We start from the raw sequence: 24348 nt of genomic DNA, 5'->3' as shown, positions 1-24348 counted from the left end.
GGGAAGGGGCGCTGAGGGAGGTTACCGACCAGGTCAAAAGTTGTAGACAGTTTGCAGAGGGTCTGGAGGAATAGTGTACTGCGCTCACAGTTACACAGGAACGTAACTGGGACTTCCATGAGGACTACTCCAATACCGCCGCAAGGTGATAACCTAATTGGCGAGACTGAACCCGAGAGTGGCAGGAAAGCTGGGCACCCATTCGTGAGCCAACCCACTTGCTGAGGATAGGGCCTGAGTTTAACTGGGGGAAGGGGGGACGAAAATTAAAGTCATCCAGAGCAGATCAGCTGAGATCAGTAACTCACCACAGACTAGGGATCACACAAGGGATTTGTTGCTCTGCGTGAATCACAGACGGTCATTAATATGTCGCCCTCACCCCATCTTTGGAATATATGACTCTTTCAGATAACGTGTACGGTCATTGCCATTTTACTTCATTACCTGTTCCTGGCGTGTTTTACCTGGATGCTTCTGGAAGGAGTTCAGCTTTACCTCATGGTGGTGAAAGTCTTCCACTCGAGGAGCCTTCGGCCAAAATATTTGTATCTATGTGGCTACGGTTCACCTCTTGTCATAGTTTCAGTTACGGTAGCTGTCAAGTTTGAATCTTATGGAACACAAAAATAGTAAGTATAGCACCCGAGCACACTGTCTTATTTAAGCAATGTCTTTAAGAAAACTATCTCTAATAATTAAACTTCTTCCAATTACTAAATGATTTGAAAATAGAATGTTACGAGTATTAAATTCAATTGTATTTTGCCTCTTCCCTTCCACCAAACACACCCATTTAGGACTAGGGATCACACAAGGGAGTTGTTGCTCTGCGTGAATCACAGACGGTCATTAATATTTCGCCCTCACCCCATCTTTGGAATATATGATTCTTTCAGATGGCGTGTAGGGCCATTGCCATTTTACTTCATTACTGTGTTTTGCCTGGATGCTTCTGGAAGGAGTTCAGCTTTGCCTCATGGTGGTGAAAAGTCTTCCACTCGAGGAGTCAACCAATCACATCGTTGGAGTGTGACCTTTGACTGATGGCAGTGTTGGAAAACTGGCTCATCAGAATGCAGTTGTTATCTGTGTTTTCTGAGAGCTCCTTTCCTTTTTTAACAGGAAATGCAACAAAATAATGAGTGAGAAAATTTGGGGCCAGTCAAGGTGGTCACTCCTGATTTATCAGTTTGGCTATGTCCATGTCAGTATTGCGTTATACAAACATTAAATGGTAAATTGAAACACTTGTAATCTCACCTGAAAGACCCTTGGCATTTAGTGTGGCATTTACACTATTGGTTCAAAAACTGATGCTAAGTTGGTAAAAGGTCTGCCCAGTGTAGCAATGACGATCAAGAACTGCCCAGTATCAAAATAGACCACATACTGTCCACATACCACACGCCGACTAGACACTGTCCACATACCACACGCCGACTAGACACTGTCCACGTACCACACGCCGACTAGACACTGTTCATGTACCACACGCCGACTAGACACTGTCCATGTATCACACGCTGACTAGACACTGTCCATGTATCACACGCCGACTAGACACTGTCCATATATCACACGCCGACTAGACGCTGTCCATATATCACACGCCGACTAGACACTGTCCACATACCACACACCGACTAGACACTGTCCATATATCACACGCCGACTAGACACTGTCCACATACCACACGCCGACTATACACTGTCCATATATCACACGCCGACTAGACACTGTCCACATACTGCACACCGACTAGACACTGTCCATATATCACACACCGACTAGACACTGTTCACATACCACACGCCGACTAGACACTGTCCATATACCACACAAAGGGTGGAATTTTCCGTGCCCACTGATGTCGGGCGTGCTCGGCGGTGTGAGTGGACAATATGGCGAGAGGGTCAGAAACCGTGATAGCAGTTTGTGAATGTCCGCTCAGCCCTTCGATGGCGAGCCACAATTCCCGCCATCGGATGTCGGGAACCTCATTGAAATGCATCAGCAAATCATTACAAGACCAGCCCGCCCGGAATCGGCCCCCCACCTCCCCCCCCACGCCAGAACGTCTGCCCATGTGGGCGGGGTTGCACGCCGACGGGGTTTCACAGCAGCATATATAAGGCAGCCTGCACTCTGAGGGGAACTCAGAGGTGAGTACGCAGTAACATTGCGCGGCGTTCGGCCCGGGTGGCCTGTTGGACTTCAATGTTCAGGCGTGTTGGAGGTGTGGGGGCAAGGGCTGCCCCGCGGTTGACGGTGATGCACAAGAGCGAGCGGAGTTGGGAGGAGGGAAGCAGCCACACATTAGGGACACCCTTGTATAAACTGGCCATTCCTCTGCAGCTGAGACGGCTCAGACACAGCCACATCGACACCCCTGGAGTCGGGCCTCTAGCTTATCTGCCCTCTCAAGGAACGCGGAGGAATCAAAGAGCCACCAAGTGCCCCAGAGCTTTTCACCCCTCGGGCACAGACTGCAAACTAATGAGGGTTTCAGTGGGTTGCAGAACAGTTGGACGATTGGACACATTGTACAATCTCCTCGCTAAACTGGCCATGGGACAGTCACTGGTGGAGGTGCTCACAGCCCCTGGCAATGTCACCATCCCGGTTTGGACCAGTCTCCCCCATGGTTCAAGCTAACAGTGCAGCCTTGCAGTGTGGGTTAGGAGAATGCCTGTGCCTGAGCTGAGAGCACAACATGCAGTCCAGTGGGCAAAGCTGCTGCCAATCGGTCAGGTGGAGTGGGGCGGAGGTGGGTGGGGTTTTGGGCAGCCATGCAGCGCACTAAACTCTGGTCATCCAGTCATCCAACTGTTCTGCAGCCCACTAAAACCCTCATTAGTTTTCAGTTTATGCTATGGTGACTTCTGTGAGACATCACAAGCCTCCACCCACAAATGCATCCATGAGGTCTTTGTGCATTTCGCTCAGGACCAGGACAACCTGGATGCAAGAGCTTTAGGATTCGCCCAGATCTCAGGTGCAGGGTGCCATCGACTGCACTCTTGTGGCGCTCAGATCTCCATCGCAACACACGGTCAACTATGTCACCCACAAGGGATTCCATTCACTGAATGTGCAGCTGGTGTGTGACCACCACAAACACATCCTGCAGGTCTGTGCTCGGTTTCCAGGGAGTGTCCATGACTCCTACACTCTCAGTCAGTCACAGATCCCTGACATCGTCCAGGGTCCACAGAAGCTGCAGGGATGGCTCCTCGGGGACAAGGGCCACCCACAGAGGACGCGGCTGATGACACCCGTGTGGCAGCCTCAGACTGCAGCAGAGAGAAGGTTTAATGAGGCTCATACTGCAACTCGCAGCTTGATGGAGCAAACCATCGGGATGCTGAAAATGAGGCTCCAGTGCCTGGACCGGTCTGGTGGAGCCCTGTAATACAGTCCACAGAGGGTGTCACAGATCATCATCACCTGCTGCACCCTTTACAACCTGGCGCTGTAACACAGAGAGAGGGACTGGTTGAGGAGGAAATGGAGGAGTTGGAGGTCTCCTCTGATGAGGAGGATGTCGACGGTGATGAGGTTGAGGAGGTCCTCAAAGGTGATGACGATGGGGATGAGGTCCTCGCACTGGCCAGACGAGGCAGGTGTGTTTGGGAGGCCCTCATAGCTGCTAGATTTGTGCAGGATGGTGACGACATACAGCGAAGGGACACCATAGATCCTCACGTTGCATCTATGAACTTTTGACTCCAGTCTGGCTTGTAGCAGTGCACATACCCTCTGTGAGAATGCTCCTGTCATGGAGACGCAGTGGAGGCCCTAATAGTCACTCGATTCCAGGAGGATGATGACGACCTGCAGTGAGGACACTCCATAGATCTTCACACAGCCTCTGAGAATGTCTGACTCCTGTCTGGCCGAGGGCAGCTCGCTTGCGCTCTGTGATCAGGGTCATGTCATAGAGACGCGGCTGTGAAACTTTAGAAGCATCTGATCCTTTGTCTGCCTTCAGCACCTGAGCCCTTCAGGAGCACAGTGTCACTGGTCACAGATGCTGAAGAGATGGGGCCAGCCCCACCTTAAAGGTGCTGAGAGCCCACAGAGAGAATGATGGAACTCTGTGACACCTGCCCACTACATTCTGGCAGCAATGACCAGCACCATCGAGGTGCAGGCATCAGTAATGTGTCCAGGGAGTGTGAGGCCGGACCATCACTGTGGTCTGAAGGCTGCACAAAGCACAGGGAAGAGGCCCTGGACTGAGACACCTGCCTTTATCTTGTGCAGGAAGGTTTCACATCTGAGTGACACAAACACTGCTCATCAGAACAAGGAGCCATAGGCAGAGAGACATTCTTGGGAGTTTATTGACAATAGTGAACATTAGGTACAAGTGATTAACGCCTGTGCCCAGGCTGTGCAACTACATCTTCTTAACCAACAGGTCCAGGCAGCGGGCGATCGACGGGGTAGTCCCGCCCGATTGTTTGTCCCTCTTCCGCGGCTACGTTCGCGGCCGGGTGTCCCTGGAAAGGGAGCACGCGGTGTCTGCCGGCACCATCGAGGCCTTCCGTGCCCGGTGGGCACCGCGGGGACTGGGGTGTTTTGTTGACCCCTTTAATCACATCTTAGTTTGATGTTTTTAAGGTTCCTTTAAAAGTTTTTCCTTGATTTTACAGCTGACCTGACTTAGGGGCTGTGCTTGATTTCTCCCTTGTTTTTGCTAATTTAGTTTATTGTTTTGACTCAAAAGAGTTACATCCTCTTAACCTTCCTAACCATGCCACTACACCTTGATGCTCCCAGACATTCACAGCGGAGGTGGAGGCAGCCTGCTGACTGATACGCCCTGTCTGTGATGATCTTGGCAGGCGTCCTCTGGAGGGCCGAGACCTGGAGGGCCCTGGCCTGCTTTCTGGGTCCTGCTGTGTGGCAGTGGCACCTTCCTCGGCCTGTGGAGCTGGAGCTGCTGGGGTCACAGGAAGAGGGGATTCAGATGGGCCAGACACTCCCGGAGTCGCCTGGATAGATGCCCCCAGGGGGTACACCTGCTGATCCTCCTCTCTATGGGTGCCCAAGGCCTCCTGGCTGACTCCTTGAGGAGAAGGGGTAGCTGGAGTGAGATCGAGCTGCCCCATACCCCTCTCAAATAGACACTGTTGGAGGCTGACTATGGCGTCAGCGATGGAGTTCAGCCCGCGCAGCAGTGCAGGAGCGACATCCTGGACCAAGGTCTCCATGGCGACCGCCATCCTACCAGTGTTGACCTTGGTGTGTTGCCATGCCGATGCTATCACCTCAGCCTGAAGGCAGACGGACTCCTCCATCATGCCTTGCAATCTGAGGAGTGCAGCGGACATCCCTTCCTGATGTTCCCGAGCTTGTCTTTGCAACTCCAGCAACTGGGACATGACCGAGTCCAGAGGCTCATCATCTGACTCAGACTCAGCAACGTTCTGGCCTCCAGCAGCCCTCTGAGTGCCAGACATCTGGGAAGTCCCTGTCTCCACCTGCTGTGGATCAGACAGTGCGATGTGCTCACTGGACTGTGATCCTGAGGTTACTCTAAAGCTAGGTCCCACTGAGGTGTGTGTCTCTGCGCTGGTGGAGGGTGTGGGTGAGCGCGGTGACAGGACTACAGGGAGGGTGCCTCCAGATTCCTCTTCAGAGGTTTCTTCGGGGCTTGATTGGAGCCCCTGGGTCATGGACTCTGTCGGCTGTTTCCCAGATGTGCCTGTGAAAGCGAGGGGAGATAATTAGTGCAGGGCAGTGGCCTGTGAAACAGGACACATCACTCACAGCATGGTTATCTGATGGATGTTACACTGCTGGATCCTCACTTGGTAGAGCAGCGCCGACCTCACCGTCAGCACAGGACCGGTCCAGATCCTCACCGGCCAGCTGGATGGCTCTGTTTTCAAAGTCTGTGAGGACCTTAATTTCAGGCATTCCTCCACCGGTCTGCAACCTCTCCCTCTTGTTGTGTGCCAGCTTGTCCTGCAAGGATAGAGATGGAGAGAGTGTATGTAGGACACCTGCCAGGCCAGATGATAAGTCTGCCTGGCCTGTGTGGGTGGTGAGTGGTCCCATGGATGGGATGAGGACATGACAGTGAGTGTGAGAGAGTGAATGGTGATGTCCGTTGAACTGGCAGTGAGTGAGGGCCCTGTGGATGTGTGATGGATTTGTGAGTGTGTGAGTTGAGAGCGATGAGAAGAGTGACTTACCCTGGCAGAACGGAGGAGATCATTCATCCTCTTGCGGCACTGGGTGGCTGTCCTCTTTTGCAGGGGGTTGACACTGACCACCACTGCATCCGTTTCCTAAGCTGGATTGGTGATGTTGCTGCCCCTCCTGCGGCCAGAGCTGGGGTAGAGGACATGACGGCGTGCCTCCACAGTGTCCAAAAGCAGCTCGAGGGACGCATCATTGAACCTGGGGGCTGCAATATTTTTTCCATTTGGGGCCATGTCTTCCATGCAGCAGTCAGGGGCTGGAAGCACTGAGAGGTGTGAGCGTGACTTTATATATGGCGCCTGGCGTGATGAAGCAGCGAGGTGATGGTGTGGCGGGCGAATGATAGCCCACTCGCCATGGAAACGCCGTGTTTCCTGGGAATGCATGATTAATGCCTGCCGCTTGTGAGTTGAGAGCGATGAGAAGAGTGACTTACCCTGGTGGAATGGAGGAGACACTGGCCATATATCACCCACAGACTAGACGCTGTCCATATATAACACACAGATTAGGCACTATCCTTATATCACTCACAGACTAGACACTGTCAATATATCACACCCAGACTGGAACTGGCCATATTTCGCACTCAGCTTAGACACTGTCTATATAGAGGCACAGACCAGACACATCGCATATCATACACAGACTAACTGGCCATATATCACAGAGTCCAGACATTGTCCATATATCACACAGAGAATAGATACCTCCCATAAATCATACACCGAATAGACGTTGCCCATATATCACACACAGATTAGACACTGCCGATATATCACACAGAGAATAAATATTGTCCATGTCTCTCACTCAGATTAGATACTGCCCATATATCACACTCAGATTCAACACTGTCCATATACCACACTCAGATTACACAACTGCAGGTTCAACTCTTGGCCGATGCTCTTGCTTGGAACAGTTGTGTTGTCCTCATTGGCCTTCTCACTTCAAAATTGGAGAGGGAATTGCTGGCAAGGTTCAGTTTCCGTTAAGGGCACCAATCAGAAGCTGCGTCTTGGAATCTCACCCAAGCATAGCTCTGAACCTCAAGGAGTGGAAAGATGAAGATGACTCATGCCTCAGAAACTGATGGGACAAAAATCTATCCCTGGTAGAGGTCCACCCTCTCTAAAGTAGGCGAATGGACATCGTTGAGTGTGTGTGTGTGTGGTTTTATGAAACAGTTGAACAAGCAGCTTTGCATTGTAACTAAGAACTTCAATGAATGTCCACCTTGTACAATTAGAATGATTGTAACTTTTCTTTCCCTTCTAGCTGCTGGTTGAGCCTGGAATCTGGAGTCATTTGGGCCTTCCTCGGGCCAGTCTGTGCAATTGTTGGGGTAAGATCAATGCAGTAAGCCGCCATATTCCTCCCAGACACGTCAACTGTTTTGAAGGGGAACTGTGGGTTTGTCAACTAAAGCTGGCACCCATATCTGGGATAAAAACAAAAATAAAAACAAAAAACGGCGGATGTTGGAAATCCAAAACAAAAACAGAAATACCTGGAAAAACTCAGCAGGTCTGGCAGCATCGGCGGAGAAGAGCACAGTTGACGTTTCGAGTCCTCGTGACCCTTCAACAGAACTAAGTAGAAATAGGAAAGGGGTGAAATTTAAGCTGGTTTGGGGGGTGGGGGTGGGGATGGGGGGAAGAAGGCGGGGGGTTGTTGGGACAAGCAAGCAGTGAAAGGAGGAGATAACCAAAAGATGTCACAGACAAAAGAACAAAGAGGTGTTGAAGGTGGTGATATTATCTAAAGGAATGTGCTAATTAAGATTGGAGAGCAGGACAAGCAAGGTAGCTCTAGTGGGGGTGGGGTGAAATAAACCATGGGTGGAATACATTTAAAAATAATGGAAATAGGTGGGAAAAGAAAAATCTATATAAATTTTTGGAAAAAACAAAAGGGAGGGGGAAGAAACGGAAAGGGGGTGGGGATGGAGGAAAGAGTTCAAGATCTAAAGTTGTTGAACTCAATATTCAGTCCGGAAGGCTGTAAAGTGCCTAGTCAGAAGATGAGGTGCTGTTCCTCCAGTTTGCGTTGAGCTTCACTGGAACAATGCAGCAAGCCAAGGACAGATATGTGGGCAAGAGAGCAGGGTGGAGTGTTAAAATGGCAAGTGACAGGGAGGTTTGGGTCTTTCTTGTGGACAGACCGAAGGTGTTCCGCAAAGTGGTCACCCAGTCTGCGTTTGGTCTCTCCAATGTAGAGGAAACCACATTGGGAGCAACGAATGCAGTAGACTAAGTTGGGAGAAATGCAAGTGAAATGCTGCTTCACTTGAAAGGAGTGTTTGGGCCCTTGGACGGTGAGGAGGGAGGAAGTGAAGGGGCAGGTGTTGCATATTTTGCATTTGCATGGGGAGGTGCCGTGGGAGGAGGAGTAGGGGGTGATGGAGGAGTGGACCCGGGTGTCCCGGAGGGAACGATCCCAATGGAATGCCGCCGGGGGATGAAGGGAAGATGTGTTTAGTGGTGGCATCATGCTGGAGTTGGCGGAAATGGCGGAGGATGATCCTTTGAATGCGGAGGCTGGTGGGGGGATAAGTAAGGACAAGAAAGACTCATCGAGCCCCTTTTTCACACCGCACCAGGTGTTTGTAAAGGTACCTCCCGCCTCCATCCTTTCTCTCCATTGCTCTCTCTCTATTTTAGCAATGTTCTCTCCTTCATTGTCTGGCATTCCTTCCAAGCTGCAACTGTGTGAGATCACACACTCACACACAAAGGCCCCTCATGGTGTGGAGATCATTCGTTTCCTGGAGTTCAGGATTATGGAATTCCTTCGCACTGTCACCCCAATGCTCATCGTCTCCAGCAGGGATCAATGAACAGAGACCAGGAGCAGGAAGCGTGGTTCTATGGGAAGGTCATTGGCCTGAAAAGTGGGCTGGGATTTTCCGGCCCTGTTCAGGTGAGACCTGCTGCAGGGGGTTTGCTGGCCCCACCAGAGGTCCATTGACTTTCGATGGGGCTGGACGATCCCGCCTGTTAACTCCGCTTTCCTCTCTCTGCACATGGTGCCCCGGGCTTCCAAGTGCACCCTGGCCATGCCTCTGTTTGTACTGTTCAGCACACCTGTCCTCAATGGTCATAGTTTGGGGGGGGTTTGGAAGCTCAGGTTTCGGGCAACTTGTCTCTGGGCCCAATTTCACGCCGGCAGCATTTTAAGGTCCCGCCGAAGTCGATGGGCTTTGGAATAGCTTGCTGCATTTCATGGCTCCTCCCCCAACATGACAGGGCTGTAAAATTCCACCCCCCTTTTCCAGCAGTATTCAATTCCTGTACTACCAAGCAACCTTGCCCTTACTTACCCTTCATCCCCTGCAATGATCCAAGGTCCTTAAAAACCCAACGTAGTCACTGCTTAACCAATCCTACTGCTTCTTACTTCATCTGATTGTCTATATTTTCCAAGCTTGCCGACGTCCTTACAGGCTTTTGCCCCTCACCTGGGCCTCTGCATAAAAAGGAAGATCCCAGTCCTGAGAACACCTGCCTTTGAAGCAGTGCGATTTGGAGGTGCTGTCTTTTGGACGAGGTGTTAAGCCAAGGGCCCACCCTGAGCTGGATGGAAGTGATCCCAAGGCACTGTTCATGGGGGGGAGGGCGGTTGGGTTGGTGATGGGGGTGGGTGGTGGGGCTGGTGATGGTTCTCTCCAACGCCTGGGGCCAATATTTCTCCCTCCACTCAATGTCACAAAAAAACGGATTATCTGGTCATTATTACATTGCTGTTTGGGGGAGCTTCCTGTGCATAAACTGGCTGGCACATTTCCTACATTACAAGAGTGATTGCACTTATTAAAAAAAAGTACTGTAAAGAGCACCGGAGCATTCTGGGAAATGAATGGTGCTATAGAAATGCAGTTCTCTTCGATCTCTGATTATTAAACAATAGCTATGCCGCTCTCCAATATTGATACTTAACTCATTGTTTTCCATTTGAAATGTGCAAGATTCTGAAAGGACTTGATAGGGTAGACAACAAGAGGACCTGGCTGGGGAATCTAGCCCACAGGGGCTCAATCTCAGGATAAGGGGGTCAATAATTTATGACTGAGGTGAAGGGTTCACTCAGAGGGTTGTGAATCCTTGAAATTCTGTAGCTGCAAAGCGCGACGGTGGTGTGGAGAAAGCGGTCTCGTGGCGATATCGCTGGATGAGTAATCCAGAGGCCTGGACTAATTCCCCGGGGTTCGTGGGTCCAAATCCCACCATGGTAGCTGGTGGAATTTAAATAGTTTCCTGCAATTGTGACCATGGCAACCATCTCTGATTGTTGTAAAAACCCATCTGCTTCTCGAATGTCCCTTTAGGGAAGGAAATCTGCTGTCCTTACCCGGTCTGGCCTACAGGTGACTCCAGACCCACAGCGATGTGGTGACTCTTAACTGCCCCTCTGAAATGGCCTCGCAAGCCACTCAATTCAAGTGTGTTTAGAGATGGGCAACAAACGCTGGCCTGGCCAGCGACACCCATATCCCATGAAAGAATAATAAAAATAAATCCCAAAGGGTTATGGAAGTCCCTAAAAATAAAGTATCAAAAAATATGGGGAAAGTGGAGTTGGGGAAAAAGATCAGCCATGATCATATTGAATGGTGAAGCAGGCTTGACAAGCTGTGTGGTCTCCTCCTGCTCCTATTTCTTATGTTCTTATATTCTTATTGCAGATTAATGCATGGTTCTTCTTCATTACTGTCTGGAAGCTGATTGGTAAATTTTCAATGCTCAGCACTGATGTCCCACACTTTAAGAAAGTGAGGTAAAATCTTGTTTCACTTTTAATGTAAGTTATCTTGCACTCTTTCACTTTTCTATTTCTTATTTCAGTTCCTTGAGCTTCCACCTCGGTGAAAAATCAGCATTGATTGAAGCAGTCAGATTATCATAAAAACCCAACTGGTTCGCTGATGTGCTATTCACCCATGATACATGTGCCCACCGACCTACATTGGCTCCTGGTCCAGCAATCCTCCGCTTTTAAAATTTTTATCCTTGTTCCCAAATGTCTCCATGGCCTCACTCCTCTGGCTCTGTAACCTCCTCAAGCTCTACAACCTTCTGGCCTCTCATACATTCAATATTTTAATCACCCCACCTCTGGCAGGCCTGTCATCACACGCCTTGGGCCCAAGCTTTGGTAGTTCCTCCCCCAACCCCTCCATCTCTTGACCTCACTTCCTTTAAGATGCCCTTAAAACCTACCTCACACGTCTCTAAATACCTCCTTATGTGTGTGGTAGCGACCTGCCTTAGAGTTGGTCCTCCGCTGATTTCTCCATGCCTCTCGGTCTCACCCTTGATCTTCAGTTGCTTGCAGGAGGCTGCCATTTTGAATTTCAAGTTGTCTAACATCATCGTCCCTCTTGGTCCACATTCTCTAGTCTTCCTCTTTCAGCGAGTTCTCATGCCTTAGAATTTGGCCAGTGCAACTTTGCCGCCCTTTCTTGAAGATATTCACTGATGAACTCCCCTCCTCCACCATCGTGAGGATTTCTTCATCATTCGCGTTCTCTCCAACTGATGCACTACATCCTGCTCCAGAACCACATTTCACAACCCTCTAGCCCTTTGGGTGTCCCGCTTTTCAGCCCAATGCATCAAGACACTCCAATCACAGCCTTGACAATTCTTTCCTTACAATCTCTACTGGTTCCTATGCTGAGAAACTCTTTATGTTTGGAGGATGAGTTCTTTGCAATTTCTCTTCCAGCTCTGATTTCTTTCTGGCAGTAGCCGTCTTCTGACAACATGCTTCCCAGGTCCTCACATCGTCATACCTGTTCCAGCCGCTGACCATTTATCTTGACCTCTGTTTTCCCGCCATTGTTCCTTCCAATCTTCATAACTTTCGTCTTTTTTTTTACATTCACTTGGCAGGTTTTCACCACTCCATTCACTCCGTCCGTTCATATCTGTTGCTTTCTGCTGTGCTAGCTCATTACGTAGCTTGCTGTCAAATTTTGCCTGATAACACGTCTGTGACTTTGCATGCTTTAGTACATCAAAGGTGCTATATAAATGTAAGTAGTTGTTGTTAGGGAAGGAGCCCTGCTGTTCTTATCCTGCCTGGGCCCATGTGTGACTCCAGTCCCACACCAACGTGGTTGACTCCCATTAACATACCCACTGAAGGGGTCCCATGGGCCAATCAACGGTATCAAGTCTCCAAAGAGGACAGCCCACCATTCCCCTAGCTAGGGATGGGTGCGTCCTGAGAGTGAATTGAAAAAGAAGAATCCTCTGGTAATTCATTTCAAATCCATTCTGTTGATTCTTCTAATGGCCTTGCAGGGAAAGCCAGGTCCCTGGGACAGATCAGGAGCCCCTTGTGTTTGACTAAGTTCAGCCAAGGTTGCAGATTGAGTGTTACAGCTCATCATGAATCACAGAGTGGAATCACCAAATTGTTACAGCACAGAAGGAGGCCATTCGGCCCGTCGTGCCTAAGCCTGCCCTCTGCAGGACATTGTACCTTATGCCACTTCCCCATCTTCTCCCCGTAGCATTCATGAATGGGAGCACATGCCTAGGCCTGAGTTTGAACAGAATTGGTTTCAGCTGCTTCCCACTTTCCATCAAAAACTGGAACCTGCCAACGGCAGTGTCAAAATCTCCATGGCAACTGGTGAAATTTGAATCCAGTAAAAATCTGATGGTGACCATGAAAACATCATCACCGATATTTTCGTAAAAACCCATCTGGCTCACTAACGCCCTTTAGGGAAGGAAATCTGCCGTCCTTACCTGGTCTGGGCCTACATGTGACTCCAGACCCACAGCAATTGTGGTTGACTCTCAAATGCCCTCTGAACAAGGGCAATTAGGGACGGGCATTAAATGCTGGCCTAGCCAGCGACGCCCACATCCCATGAATGAATAAAGTAAACATTTGGAGCTGTGTACCAATAAGGTCGGAGTGGCAGTGACTCTTAAATATTACTAATGACGTTTACCCTTCTGCAGATCATTCACGTGTACAGCAATCGCTCAGCTTGTCATCTTGGGTGGTACTTGGGTGTTTGGCATCCTCTACTTCATGGATGGAAGCATCTACCTGTCCTACATATTCACCGCAGTCAACAGTTTACAGGGGCTTTTCATTTTTGTTCTGCACTGCCTCTTGAACAAGCAGGTAGGTGTCATCAAGAGACATCCCACATACCTAAGTCAAACAGCCGCGGTTCTGCGATGCCGCTGTCCCGCCAGGGAGTCACTGGCGGGCACGCAACATCCGACCCACGCTGTGGTGGTGGCAGGGTGGGGAAGTGGGGGGTTAGGAGGTAGGCCCAGAATCATGGCGTCACCCCTTCTGCAGTTATCAAGACGTTGGTGCTTTGTTCCCTTTACTCTTTCATGGGATGTGGGCATCGCTGGCAAGTGCATACGAAATAGGAGCAGGAGTAGACCATTCGGCCCCTCGAGCCTGCTCCGCCATTCAATAAGATCATGGCTGATGGTCTTGTGCTTCAATTTCCACGTTCCCATCTAATCCCTTTGATTCCCTTCCCTAACAAGAATCTATCTACCTCCGCCTTAAAAATATTCAATGACCCCGCCTCCACCACCTTCTGAGGCAGAGAGTTCCAAAGTCGCACAACCCTCTGAGAGAAAAAATTTCTCCTCACCTCTGTCCTAAAAGGGTGACCCCTAATTTTAAAACAGTGCCCCCCTAGTCCTGGACTCACCCACAAGAGGAAACATCCTTTCGACATCCACTTTATCAAGGCCGTTCAGGATCTTGTATACTTCAATCAAATCACCCCTTACTCTTCTAAACTCCAGCGGAAACAAGCCCAGTCTGTCCAACCTTTCCTGAAAAGACAACCCACTCATTCCAGATATCAATCTAGTAAACCTCCTTAGAACCGCCTCCTTAAATAAGGAGGCCAAAACTGCACACAGTATTCGAGGTGCAGCAAGGGCCAGCATTTGTTGCCCGTCCCTAATTGCCCTTGAACTGAGTGGCTTGCTCAGCCATTTCAGAGGGCAGTTAAGAGTCAACCGCATCACTGTGGGCCTGGAGTCACATGTAGGCCAGACCAGGTAAAGATGGCAGATTTCTTTCCCTAAAGGGACATTATTGTACCAGATGGGTTTTTATAACAATCGATGATAGTTTCATGGTCACCATTACTGAGGCTAGCTTTTGAATTTCAGATTTATTAATTGAATTTAAACCCCACCAGCATTCAGGGTGGGATTTGAACTCCTGTCCCCAGAGCATTAGACTGGGCGTCTGTTTTACTAGTCCAGTGACATTAGCACTATGGCTGGGATTTTCCCTGCCTGATTGGGAGAGGCGTGTTCAGTGTTCAGCGCACATACGCTCTGTGAAGAGGCTCGAGACGCTGCTGAGGTACAGCGGGCACAAGGACTTTAACAGTGCCCGATCCTTTGGCAAGGCTTCATCACCTGTTCCCTTCAGCACCACACCTTCGCCTGTCAGGGTTAACCCCACCTCAAAGGTGCTGAGAGCATCACAGAGAACATCACAGAACGCTGGGTGATGCCTGGGTATGAGATTCTTGCAGCAAACACAGGTCACATGGAGGTGCAGGCATTGCGAATCTGGAGAGTGACTTTAAAGCTGGGACAATCACTGTGCTCAAAAGGTGACACACTGCACAGCAGTGTGAGAGGCCCTGGACTAGGCACCAGTCTTCATTTTACATGGGAAGCAAGGTTTCACATCTGATTGGCACAAACACTGGCGCATAATAACAAGGAATCTTAGACAAGGAGATATTCCTGGGAGTGTATTTACATTGGTCAACATTATGTACAAGTGATTAACACCCATGTCCACGTTGTACAACTACATCCTCTTCACTGAGGTGTCAGCTGTGGCTCAGTTCATAGCACCCTCGCCTTTGAATCAGAGGGTTGTGGGTTCATGTCCCACTCCCGGAAACCAAGAACTGTGATTGTACTCGAAAGAGTTGCAATCTGTGACTGTTGATAACTCGAAAGAGTTTCAATGTGTCTTTGCCAAGGGCGAGATGGTGGTATAGTGGTAATGTCATTGGACTACCATTCTCTGGAGACACGGGTTCAAATCTCATCATGGCAGTTGGTGAAAATTAAATTCAGTTTGTGACGTGCAGCTCCTGTTTATAGAGCAGAGGTGGCTCCTTACAGGCGTTGCCCGTCTTTTACCAGAACCTGATCAAAGTCTGGAACGTGGTCGCCTCGCGACGCAGCTCTCCCCCGTCAGGAGTAGCGGCGATCGTCAGAGAGCCGCTGCTCAGGAATCCGCCCCTCCGTCCCTTTCAGTGGCTGGCGGAGAGGAGGGCTGTGGCTGCTGGGGTGACCAGGATCGGGGACGTGCTGGGTGGCGGAGGACTGGGCTGGATGCTCCCGCAGGAGTTGGCGCGCCACGTGTCAGTGAGTGTCCAGGTCGCAGCCGATGCCATCCAAGACCTAAGGACGGTCGTGCTCGGACCCGATGTCATTTTAGGTCTCGAGGTGGCCCAGGTGCGCGGTGATCTTCCGGCTGAACGTTCCCCTGTTCGGACGGAATTCCACATTGGCCCCAAGCCCCGAACCCTCCCTCGGGTGCCGGTGCCCCGCAATAATATGAGCTGCCTCGGGGACATGCCCTCCGTGCCATTTGGCACGGTGCGGAGGGGCTTTCTGTACGGACTGCTGCTGCACACCTTCCATTTTCTCGCCCTGGTCCGCCGCCTGGACACGCCCTGGCGTGCCTTGTTGCCGTCCGGCAGCGGAGGCCCCCGATGGGAGGCCTTCTACGGAGGTGTCCTCCCGCTTTCTATCGGGGACCTGGGTTGGAGGGTGTTGCACGCAGCAGTCCCCTACAATAGGAGGATGTTTAGGTTCACGGTCTCCCAAGACACATGCCCTTTTTGTGATCTTGTGGAGTCCGTGGACCATGCATATATAGGGTGTCTTAGGCTGCACTCCCTTTTTAGTTATTTAAAAAATCTTTTGCTACTATTTTGTTTGCACTTCAGTCCCACGCTCCTGATCTATGGACACCCGATGCGGAAGGGGGTCGGGAAGGAGGAGGACCTCCTCGTGAACCTGCTCCTGGGCCTGGCCAAGTTGGTCATTAACAGGTCCAGGCAGCGGGCGATCGACAGGGGAGTCCCGCCCGATTGTTTGTCCCTCTTCCGCGGCTACGTTCGCGGCCGGATGTCCCTGGAAAGGGAGCACGCGGTGTCTGCCGGCACCATCGAGGCCTTCCGTGCTCGGTGGGCACCGCGGGGTCTGGGGTGTTTTGTTGACCCCTTTAATCACATCTTAGTTTGATGTTTGTAAGGTTCCTTTAAAGTTTTTCCTTGATTTTACAGCTGACCTGACTTAGGGGCTGTGCTTGTTTTCTCCCTTGTTTTTGCTCATTTAGTTTATTGTTTTGACTCAAAAGAGTTACATCCTCTTCACTGAGGTGTCAGCTGTGGCTCAGTTCATAGCACCCTCGCCTTTGAATCAGAGGGTTGTGGGTTCATGTCCCACTCCCGGAAACCAAGAACTGTGAATGTACTCGAAAGAGTTACATGTTATCTGTTGATAACTCGAAAGAGTTACATCCTCTTTACCGTTCTAACCCTTTTGCTATGTCTTGGTGCTCCCCTGATATCCACAGTGGAGGTGGAGACAGCCTACTGGCTGCTATGCCCTGCCTGTGATGACCTTGGCGGGCGTCCTCTGGAGGACCAAGACCTGGAGGGCCCCGCCTGCTTTCAGGGTCCTGCTGTGTGACAGTGGCCCCCTCCTCGACCAGTGGAGCTGGAGCTGCTGAGGTCACAAAAAGAGAGGATTCAGATGGGCCGCACACTCCCGGAGTCACCTGGGTGGGCGACCCAGGGGTGCACATCTGCTGATCCTCCTCTGTTTGAATGTCCGAGGGCCCCTGGCTGACTCCTTGAGAGGGAGGGGCAGCTGGAGTGAGCTCTCGCATTGACACTGATGGATGCCTCCAGGTGCCTCAGTGATAGAGTGCAGCTCCTGAAGCAGTGCAGAGCCAATGTCCTGAACCAAGGTCTCCATGGCGACCACCATCCTATCAGTGACCTCAGTGCGTTGCCACGCCGGCGCTATCACCTCAGCCTGAAGGCGGACAGACTCCTCCATCGTGCCTTGCAATCTGAGGAGTGCAGTGGACATCCCTTCCTGATGTTCCCGAGCTTGTCTTTGCAGCTCCAGCAACGGAGACATGACCGAGTCCAGAGGCTCGTCATCTGACTCGGACTCAGCAGATTCCTGTCCTCCAGCATTCCTATGAGTGCCGGAATCCCGGAAAGTCCCTGCCGCTGCCTGCTGTGGATCAGGCGATGTGCCCACCAGATTGTGATCCCGAGGCTGCTCTAGAACTAGATCCCCTCAAGCTGTGTGTCTCTGCGCTGGTGGAGGGTGTGGGTGAGTGCTGTGATGGGTCTTCACTTTTTGTATCTGTGGATTCCTCTTCCATGGTGTTCTCGGGGCTGGAGTCGAGGACCTCCCTTGGCCGTTTCCCAGATGTGCCTGTGAGAGCAAGGGGAGATAATTAGTGCATGGCAGTGGCCTGTGAAACAGGACACATCACTCACAGTATGGTTATCTGATGGATATTGCACTGCTGGATCCTCACTTGGTAGAGCAGCGCCGACCTCACCGTCAGCACAGGACCGGTCCAGATCCTCACCAGCCAGCTGGATAGCTTTATTCTCAAAGTCTGTGAGGACCTTGATGTCGGGCATTCCTTCACCAGTCTGTGACCTCTCCCTTGTGTTGGGTGCCAGCTTGTCCTGCATGATGACACATGGAGAGGGTGTAAACAGTACGCCTGCCAGGCCAGGTGATAATGATGCCTGGCATGTATGGGTGGTGAGTGGTGCCATGGACAGGATGAGAACACAATCTGCAGGGCAGAGGAAGGTGTATGTGAGAGAGTGAATGGAGATGCCCCTTGAGCTGGCAGTGAGTGAGATCCCTGTGGATGTGCGATGGGTTTGTGAGTCTGTGAGTTGAGAGTGATGAGTTGAGTGACTTATCCTGGTAGAACGGAGGAGATCATTCATCCTCTTTCGGCACAGGTTGGCTGCCCTTTTTCGGAGTGCGTTGAGGCTGACCACCACTGCCACCACCTCCCTTGCTTTATTTGCCAGCTTGCTTTGCTGATCTCCGCCCAGAGCGGGGGTAGAGGAACTCACGGTGGGGCCTCCACTGCGTCCAGTAGGTGCTCGAGGGAGACGTCGCTAAATTTGGGGCCAGCATGTTTCCTCCTTATGGCAGTCCCCATCCCTTAGAGAGTGCCAGCTCTGTGCAGGGACGCCCTTTAAATATGGCACCTGGATTACTGAAGGCCTGAGGTGATGGCGGGGCAGGTGAATCAGAGTCCACCCCGCCAGCGATCAGATGTAAAACCCCTGCTTCTCAATTTTTTTACACAAAATGGCGCACGATACAGCGGGACCTCCCACCCCCCCATTGCCGTTGGTGGGTCGCATGCAGATTTCCCCGCATGATACCAGACTTTGCTGACTTCTGGGAAAATTCTGGCCTAGGGCAGCATCTCCCCAAAATGTTCAGGGAAGGGGCCTTCTGTAGCTGCCAAGTGTTGGGAACAACACATTCAGATACAGAATAAACCTTAATAGTCAGGGTGTCCGCTGTGGCTCAGTGGTAGCGCTGTTACCTGTGAATTGGAAGCATTTGGGCTCATATCCCACTTGAGAACCAGATCTTGACTGATGTTTTCACTACAGTACTGAAGGTTGGGTCTGGATCCATTGGAGTTTAGAAGAATGAGAGGTCATCCAATTGAAACGTATAAGATCCTGAGGATATTTGACAGGGTGGGTGCTGAAAGGATGTTTCCCCTTGTGGGAGAGACTAGAAATAGGGGACACAATTGAAAAATAAGGGGCCTCCAATTTAAGATGGAGACGAGGAGAATTTTTTTTCTCTCAGAGGGTCATGACGCTTTGGAATTCTCTTTCCTGGGGAGCGGTGCAGGCAGGGTCAATGGGTATTTTTAAGGCTGATTTAGAAGGATTCTTGATTGACAAGGGAGTCATAGGGTATCGGGGGGTAGGAAGGAAATTGGAGTTGAGGCCACGATCAGATCATCCATGATCTTGTTGAATGGCGGAGCAGGCTCGAGGGGCTGAATGGCCCACTCCTGCTCCTAATTTGCATGTTGGTGCGTGTGTATGAGTGCTGCATTGCCAGTGGTACTATCTTTCAGATGGTATGTTAAACTGATGTGAGCTTGAAAAGCCCCAAAACTCCATTTGAAGATCTGCCCGCGAGTTCTCCTCAACATCCTATCCAATATTTATTGGTCAACCGGCGCTTTGAAACAGGTTATCTGGTCATTATCGCGTTGCTGTCGGTTAGGATGCACTACAGCCGTGACTACACCTTAAGACACCCTGCCCTTCCTTTGTCTTATCCACCTTGTAATGGTGCCCCTCTCCTTCCCCCACTCACACCCGTGAAGGCACTAACTCTTGTGGGTTGAAGTTGCAAGTGAGCATTCTTCTTGTCTGAGTCTAGGTTGGAAGTTTATCATGAGGACGTCACATTGAAATCATAAGGCTGATTCCCCCCCGCCCCGACCCTCTGCCCTCCCAGGTTAACCCAACATGACACCCAAGACCAATCGTGGCATTGCTCATTGAATTTTCTGGCCTGACCCACTGTGAGCAGCCAGCAGAGTGGGAGAACACTGGGGTTGGGGTGACCTTGCAGGCAGTGCAGGTAATTGGTTGGGATTTTACCTTCAATGGCTTTGACAGGGGGGGGGAGAGGGTGGACTGGCGCGGGCCAAGACTCAAGGCACAACTTCTCATGTTCTTTCCTCTTCCCGCAGGTGCGCAGCGAGTTTCTGAAAGCAGTTTCCATGATCCCCAAGACCACATGCCAGACAAGGCCTTGGAACGTAAGGATGCAAGGGTTACCAATAGCATTTGAGTCAGGTGGGGGTGGGGGGAGAGGGGGAGAGGGAGGGGCAGTGCTTTGAAGGTGGTGCATTCTGTCGTGGGAGGGGCAATGAGACCCGCTGCTGGGAACAATGGTGCAAGTAATACAGAGGATTAGTAACTATGACCAAGGACACTGCTAATCTCATTGGTGATACATATTCCTGTCTCTTTGATTTCAGGAGTTGCAAAGATCGGAGGGAATGCAGAGATCAGAAGCAACCACCAATACTTACAGCTGAAGGGCTGAACGGATCTCTACTTTGCTTTGATCTGACCCTCGCTTGGGCTTTTCACTTTCGTCGGGAGCTGCTACCATCTCACTGCACGCGCGCGATGTACTTTCACCAAGTCTACCTTATTCTCCCACTATCTGTGCTGCAGCTGATGGCTGGCTCTTGACCCATTAACTCATGTCCCTTTGCCCTCCTCCATCCAATGACCTCCTCTCTACCTACCTTCCAAACCTATGTATTCCTTTATTGACCGAGAGTAAGTTTGACTTTGTACCATAGCATTAAATGTGCAATCTCCAAATCACCTGCCCGTTATACTTCTCCCCTCAAACAATCCTTTCTAATGGCTTCAATGAACAGCAAATGTGGATGAGGTGTGTAATCACGGCAGCCGACTCAACATTGCAACGTCGCCAAAAGCTCACCTTTCCTCCCTCTGAATGTTCCTCACCATCCTTCAGGGAGCCTAATAATTCAGACAACGTGACCACGGCAGTTTGAGGAACTGAATCCACTTCAGAAAACAAAAATGAATAATGTAAAGCTGTTTTCCGTAGCCGCAAAGCTGCCAGATTGTCGTAAAAACCCCAAACTCGTGTCCTTCAGGAGCCGATAGGTGACACCAGTCCGACACCAATATGGTTGACCCTTAACAGTGCCCAGTCACACCCTAACTGCTCCCAATGGTCCAGGAAGCAGGTCCAACACCACCTCCTCATGGCCGATTGGGGTTTTGGTACAGAAATCTGGCCTTGCCAGCGATGCCCACATGCTGATAGTGAGAAAATGCACCATCATCAGCCTTTGTCAATCTTACCTGCGCTTTGTTCTCTATTATTACTTTATCCATTTGTTCCATTTTTTTTTTTTGCTGCTTAAATGTTTTGATTAAGAGGCATTTTCAAGAGCAGGGTCTGATACAATAATGGGCTTTGTCGGTCATATTGCCATAGTTGTAAGTGACATTTAACTCCCTGAATATAGCCTGGGCCTATATGCTTTAGTTAGTGCGGCCCCCAACTGACTGGTCTCCCAGGATATTAGGGCCTAGCTGAGTTGCATCCCTACTTAACTGGGCTCATGAGATCCTGGCCTCAATCAAGGAACAAAGTTTTGCCCCATCCCTATCCCCAATCCACCCATACCTTTGCCCGGTGCCAATGTAAAGCTCTTTTCTTTTAGTCAATACGAGTTACCGTGAAACGTTCCAAAGGTGGCAAGGCCTGAACTGAAGTTGAGCTTGGCGCTTATCCTGGCCACACAGGTCGTGGTTTCACTCCAGTCACTCAGAGACAGAAGGAGACAGGCCAAAATGCTCCGTTACAGCCTACCCAGTGTCAAGGTTGGAGCCATTACATTCCTTTGGCTTGGCTTCGTATTAGATGAACACTTGTCTGAATTTCAACTCCCAGTAAAAACATCCAAACACGGTAAGATTTAACAACAAAAATGGCTGCCACAAGTCCTTTAAGGAGGGAAATCAGGAAGCACTTCCTCAAATGAAGGGTAATGATAAAGCAGATCTCTCTCTCTCCCCCAAAAGGCTCTGGACTAAGGCAGAAATTCGAGCTTTCAAGATTGAGATCGATAGATTTTTGTTGGGTAATGGTATGAGGGGTTTTAAGGAAATGGGGGGGGCAAGTGGAGTTGAGGTCTCGATCGGCTATGATCTGATTGAAACAAGCCTGAGGGACTGTTGGCCTGTTCCTATGAAGAGCTTAACAGTTGAGCCTCACACAATGCCCAACCACAACTCTGTAGTTCAACAGGAATCACTGGGTTAAAAACTGGTCTGATTTTCCTAACTCAAGGACACGATGGAATGATCAACCAATGAGCATCAAGGGAAATGGAGTTGAGATGCAGCATTTATTGCCCATCCCTAATTGCCCTTGAGAAGGTGGTAATGAGCTGCCTTCTTGAACCGCTGCAGCCCATGTGGTGTAGACGAAGAGGAGTGGGAGATGACTCCTGTTGGGTGTAAACACTGGCATAGGTTAGTTGGGCCAAATGGTCTGTTTTTGTATGGTAAATACTTTGTAATTTGATATTAAAAAGATATCTTAAACCCATGAAATGACCAATTGCAAATGATTGCTACATTTATACTGTCTATTTCATTCAATGCAATCATCAAGGGCAGGCAGATAGGAACAGAATTGTGGATCCAGGCTCAATGGGCTGAATGGCTTCCTTCTGATCCTATCTGCCTGCTCTTGATGACTGCATTGAATAAAATAGGCCTTATAAATGCTGTAATAATTTATGATTGGTCATTTCGTGGATATGATACCTTTTTAATATTGAATTACAAAGTATTTACAGAAACAGGCCGACTTCCCTATGCCAGTGTTTACACCCAACAGGAGTCTCCTCCCACTCCTCTTCATCTACACCACATGGGCTGCAGTGGTTCAAGAAGGCGGCTTATCACTACCTTCTCAAGGACAATTAGGGATGGGCAATAAATGCTAGCCTAGCCAGCGACACCCATATCCCGTGAATGAATTAAAAAAGACCATCAACATTTTCTTACATTAATTTCTACTTTATAGTTTTCTGGCTCCAGTCGGGCTCCAACCCTCCTAGTGATAGGGGGCTCCACACTCTAACCACTCTCTGGGCAAAGATGCTTCTCCTGAATTTCTCATTGGACCCATCGATGACTATCTTAAATTTATGGCCCCTTGTTTTGGTCTCCCTCACCAGGGACAACAAGGGACTTCAGGGAAGCTCTCTGGAACAGAGCCATCTAGTGACCAGAGTCAGAAATGTGACAAGATTGATCAGGGATTGTTGACATAGCAGTTTAGAATGGTGAAGCAAGACCAAACATTGCAACACTGGAAGGCAAGGATTCTGCGCAGAAAGTGTACAATTATTAATGATATAATGTTGTACATGAATCAGTCACTTGTCAATGATATTGTGACATTAGTAAGCTTTGCTTTTCAATAGTTAGCGGGTTAACTTCTTCGGTAAAGTATGGGTGCTTTAATCATTTGAGCATTAATATTTTGTTGTGCATTTTTGCTTTCAGTTTTAAGGTTACAGTGTGATTATGGATATTTTGATTATATTATTATTCCATTTTTAACTGGGATTGGGGCCATTTAAGGTCACAAATGCGTTGTGTAAATAACCAATCATTTCTCGTTCGTCTCTTGCTGGCTTTGAGGTTTACTGACATTCAAAATAAAAGCTGATTTTCCTCAGATTTATCTCAGGTTTTTTGGGCTCTAGGTTTCTCCACCCTGATTGGCCTCTGGTTTCTAGTACTGAAAACAATCGAACAAACTCAGCTTTTTAAAATCGGCAGTAAAAGGCCCATTACGCCATGACCATTGAAACCAAGATGGCTTATAATTGACATCCAATGGCCAGGGTAGATTGTATTTTGAGGGAAGAGTCACAGGTTTGACTGGGAAGGGCGTTGAGGGCAAGCACTAGTGAAAATGCGGGTGCAATTATAAAAACTACTGGTGTTTAAGGAGCTGCTGCCTTGTGAAGTCTGATTTGAATGCATCCATTGAGTTAACACTGAGATACCGTAGTTTAACATGAATAGTCATATGTTTGGCAGACAACCCAGTCAACCATTACTGTTGGCGTTAACGGCCCAGCTTGTTTTTGCAACCCTGGAAATTAAATTCACTAAAATCTTCCGTGGGCTTCTTCTGTTTAGCTGCCTGAGGGGGCTACTCTGCCCCTCAATGTTTAGTTGCCTAATCTTTGGTCAACCAGTGCTGGTGGCAAAGAGGGCAACATGGACGACTTTCTAGTAGGCCTGCTTCTGGGCCTGGCAGAGATGGCTCCCTCTCCATGACCTTATCCGGGCCCATGTGAGGACCCGTTGCCCCCTGGTGTTCGTGAGACCTTGCGTAACCGGTGGGCACTAGGGAGTAGGGTGTCTAACAGACCCACGTAACAACCTTGCAACTAAATTGCAC

General features: G+C 49.8%; 1 protein-coding gene across 1 annotated transcript in view; it reads left to right on the top strand.

The window, feature by feature from the left end:
- LOC144668760 (putative adhesion G protein-coupled receptor E4P) overlaps nt 1–22645 on the top strand; it is a 51859-nt gene extending 29214 nt beyond the window's left edge. Inside the window, exons 8-13 of the mRNA XM_078531090.1 lie at nt 412–632; nt 7502–7568; nt 10908–10999; nt 13204–13372; nt 20054–20122; nt 20345–22645. Coding sequence (XP_078387216.1) covers nt 412–632; nt 7502–7568; nt 10908–10999; nt 13204–13372; nt 20054–20122; nt 20345–20404 — 678 coding nt within the window. The 3' untranslated portion in view covers nt 20405–22645. The remainder of the gene's footprint in view (nt 1–411; nt 633–7501; nt 7569–10907; nt 11000–13203; nt 13373–20053; nt 20123–20344) is intronic.
- The last annotated feature ends 1703 nt before the right edge of the window (nt 22646–24348 follow it).

Source organism: Cetorhinus maximus, chromosome 28 (genome assembly GCF_964194155.1).
Source record: "Cetorhinus maximus chromosome 28, sCetMax3.hap1.1, whole genome shotgun sequence".
In the NCBI taxonomy this organism is placed as follows: domain Eukaryota; kingdom Metazoa; phylum Chordata; class Chondrichthyes; order Lamniformes; family Cetorhinidae; genus Cetorhinus; species Cetorhinus maximus.
Note: the sequence above shows the minus strand (reverse complement) of the source record. Positions and strands in the feature narration are given on the sequence as shown.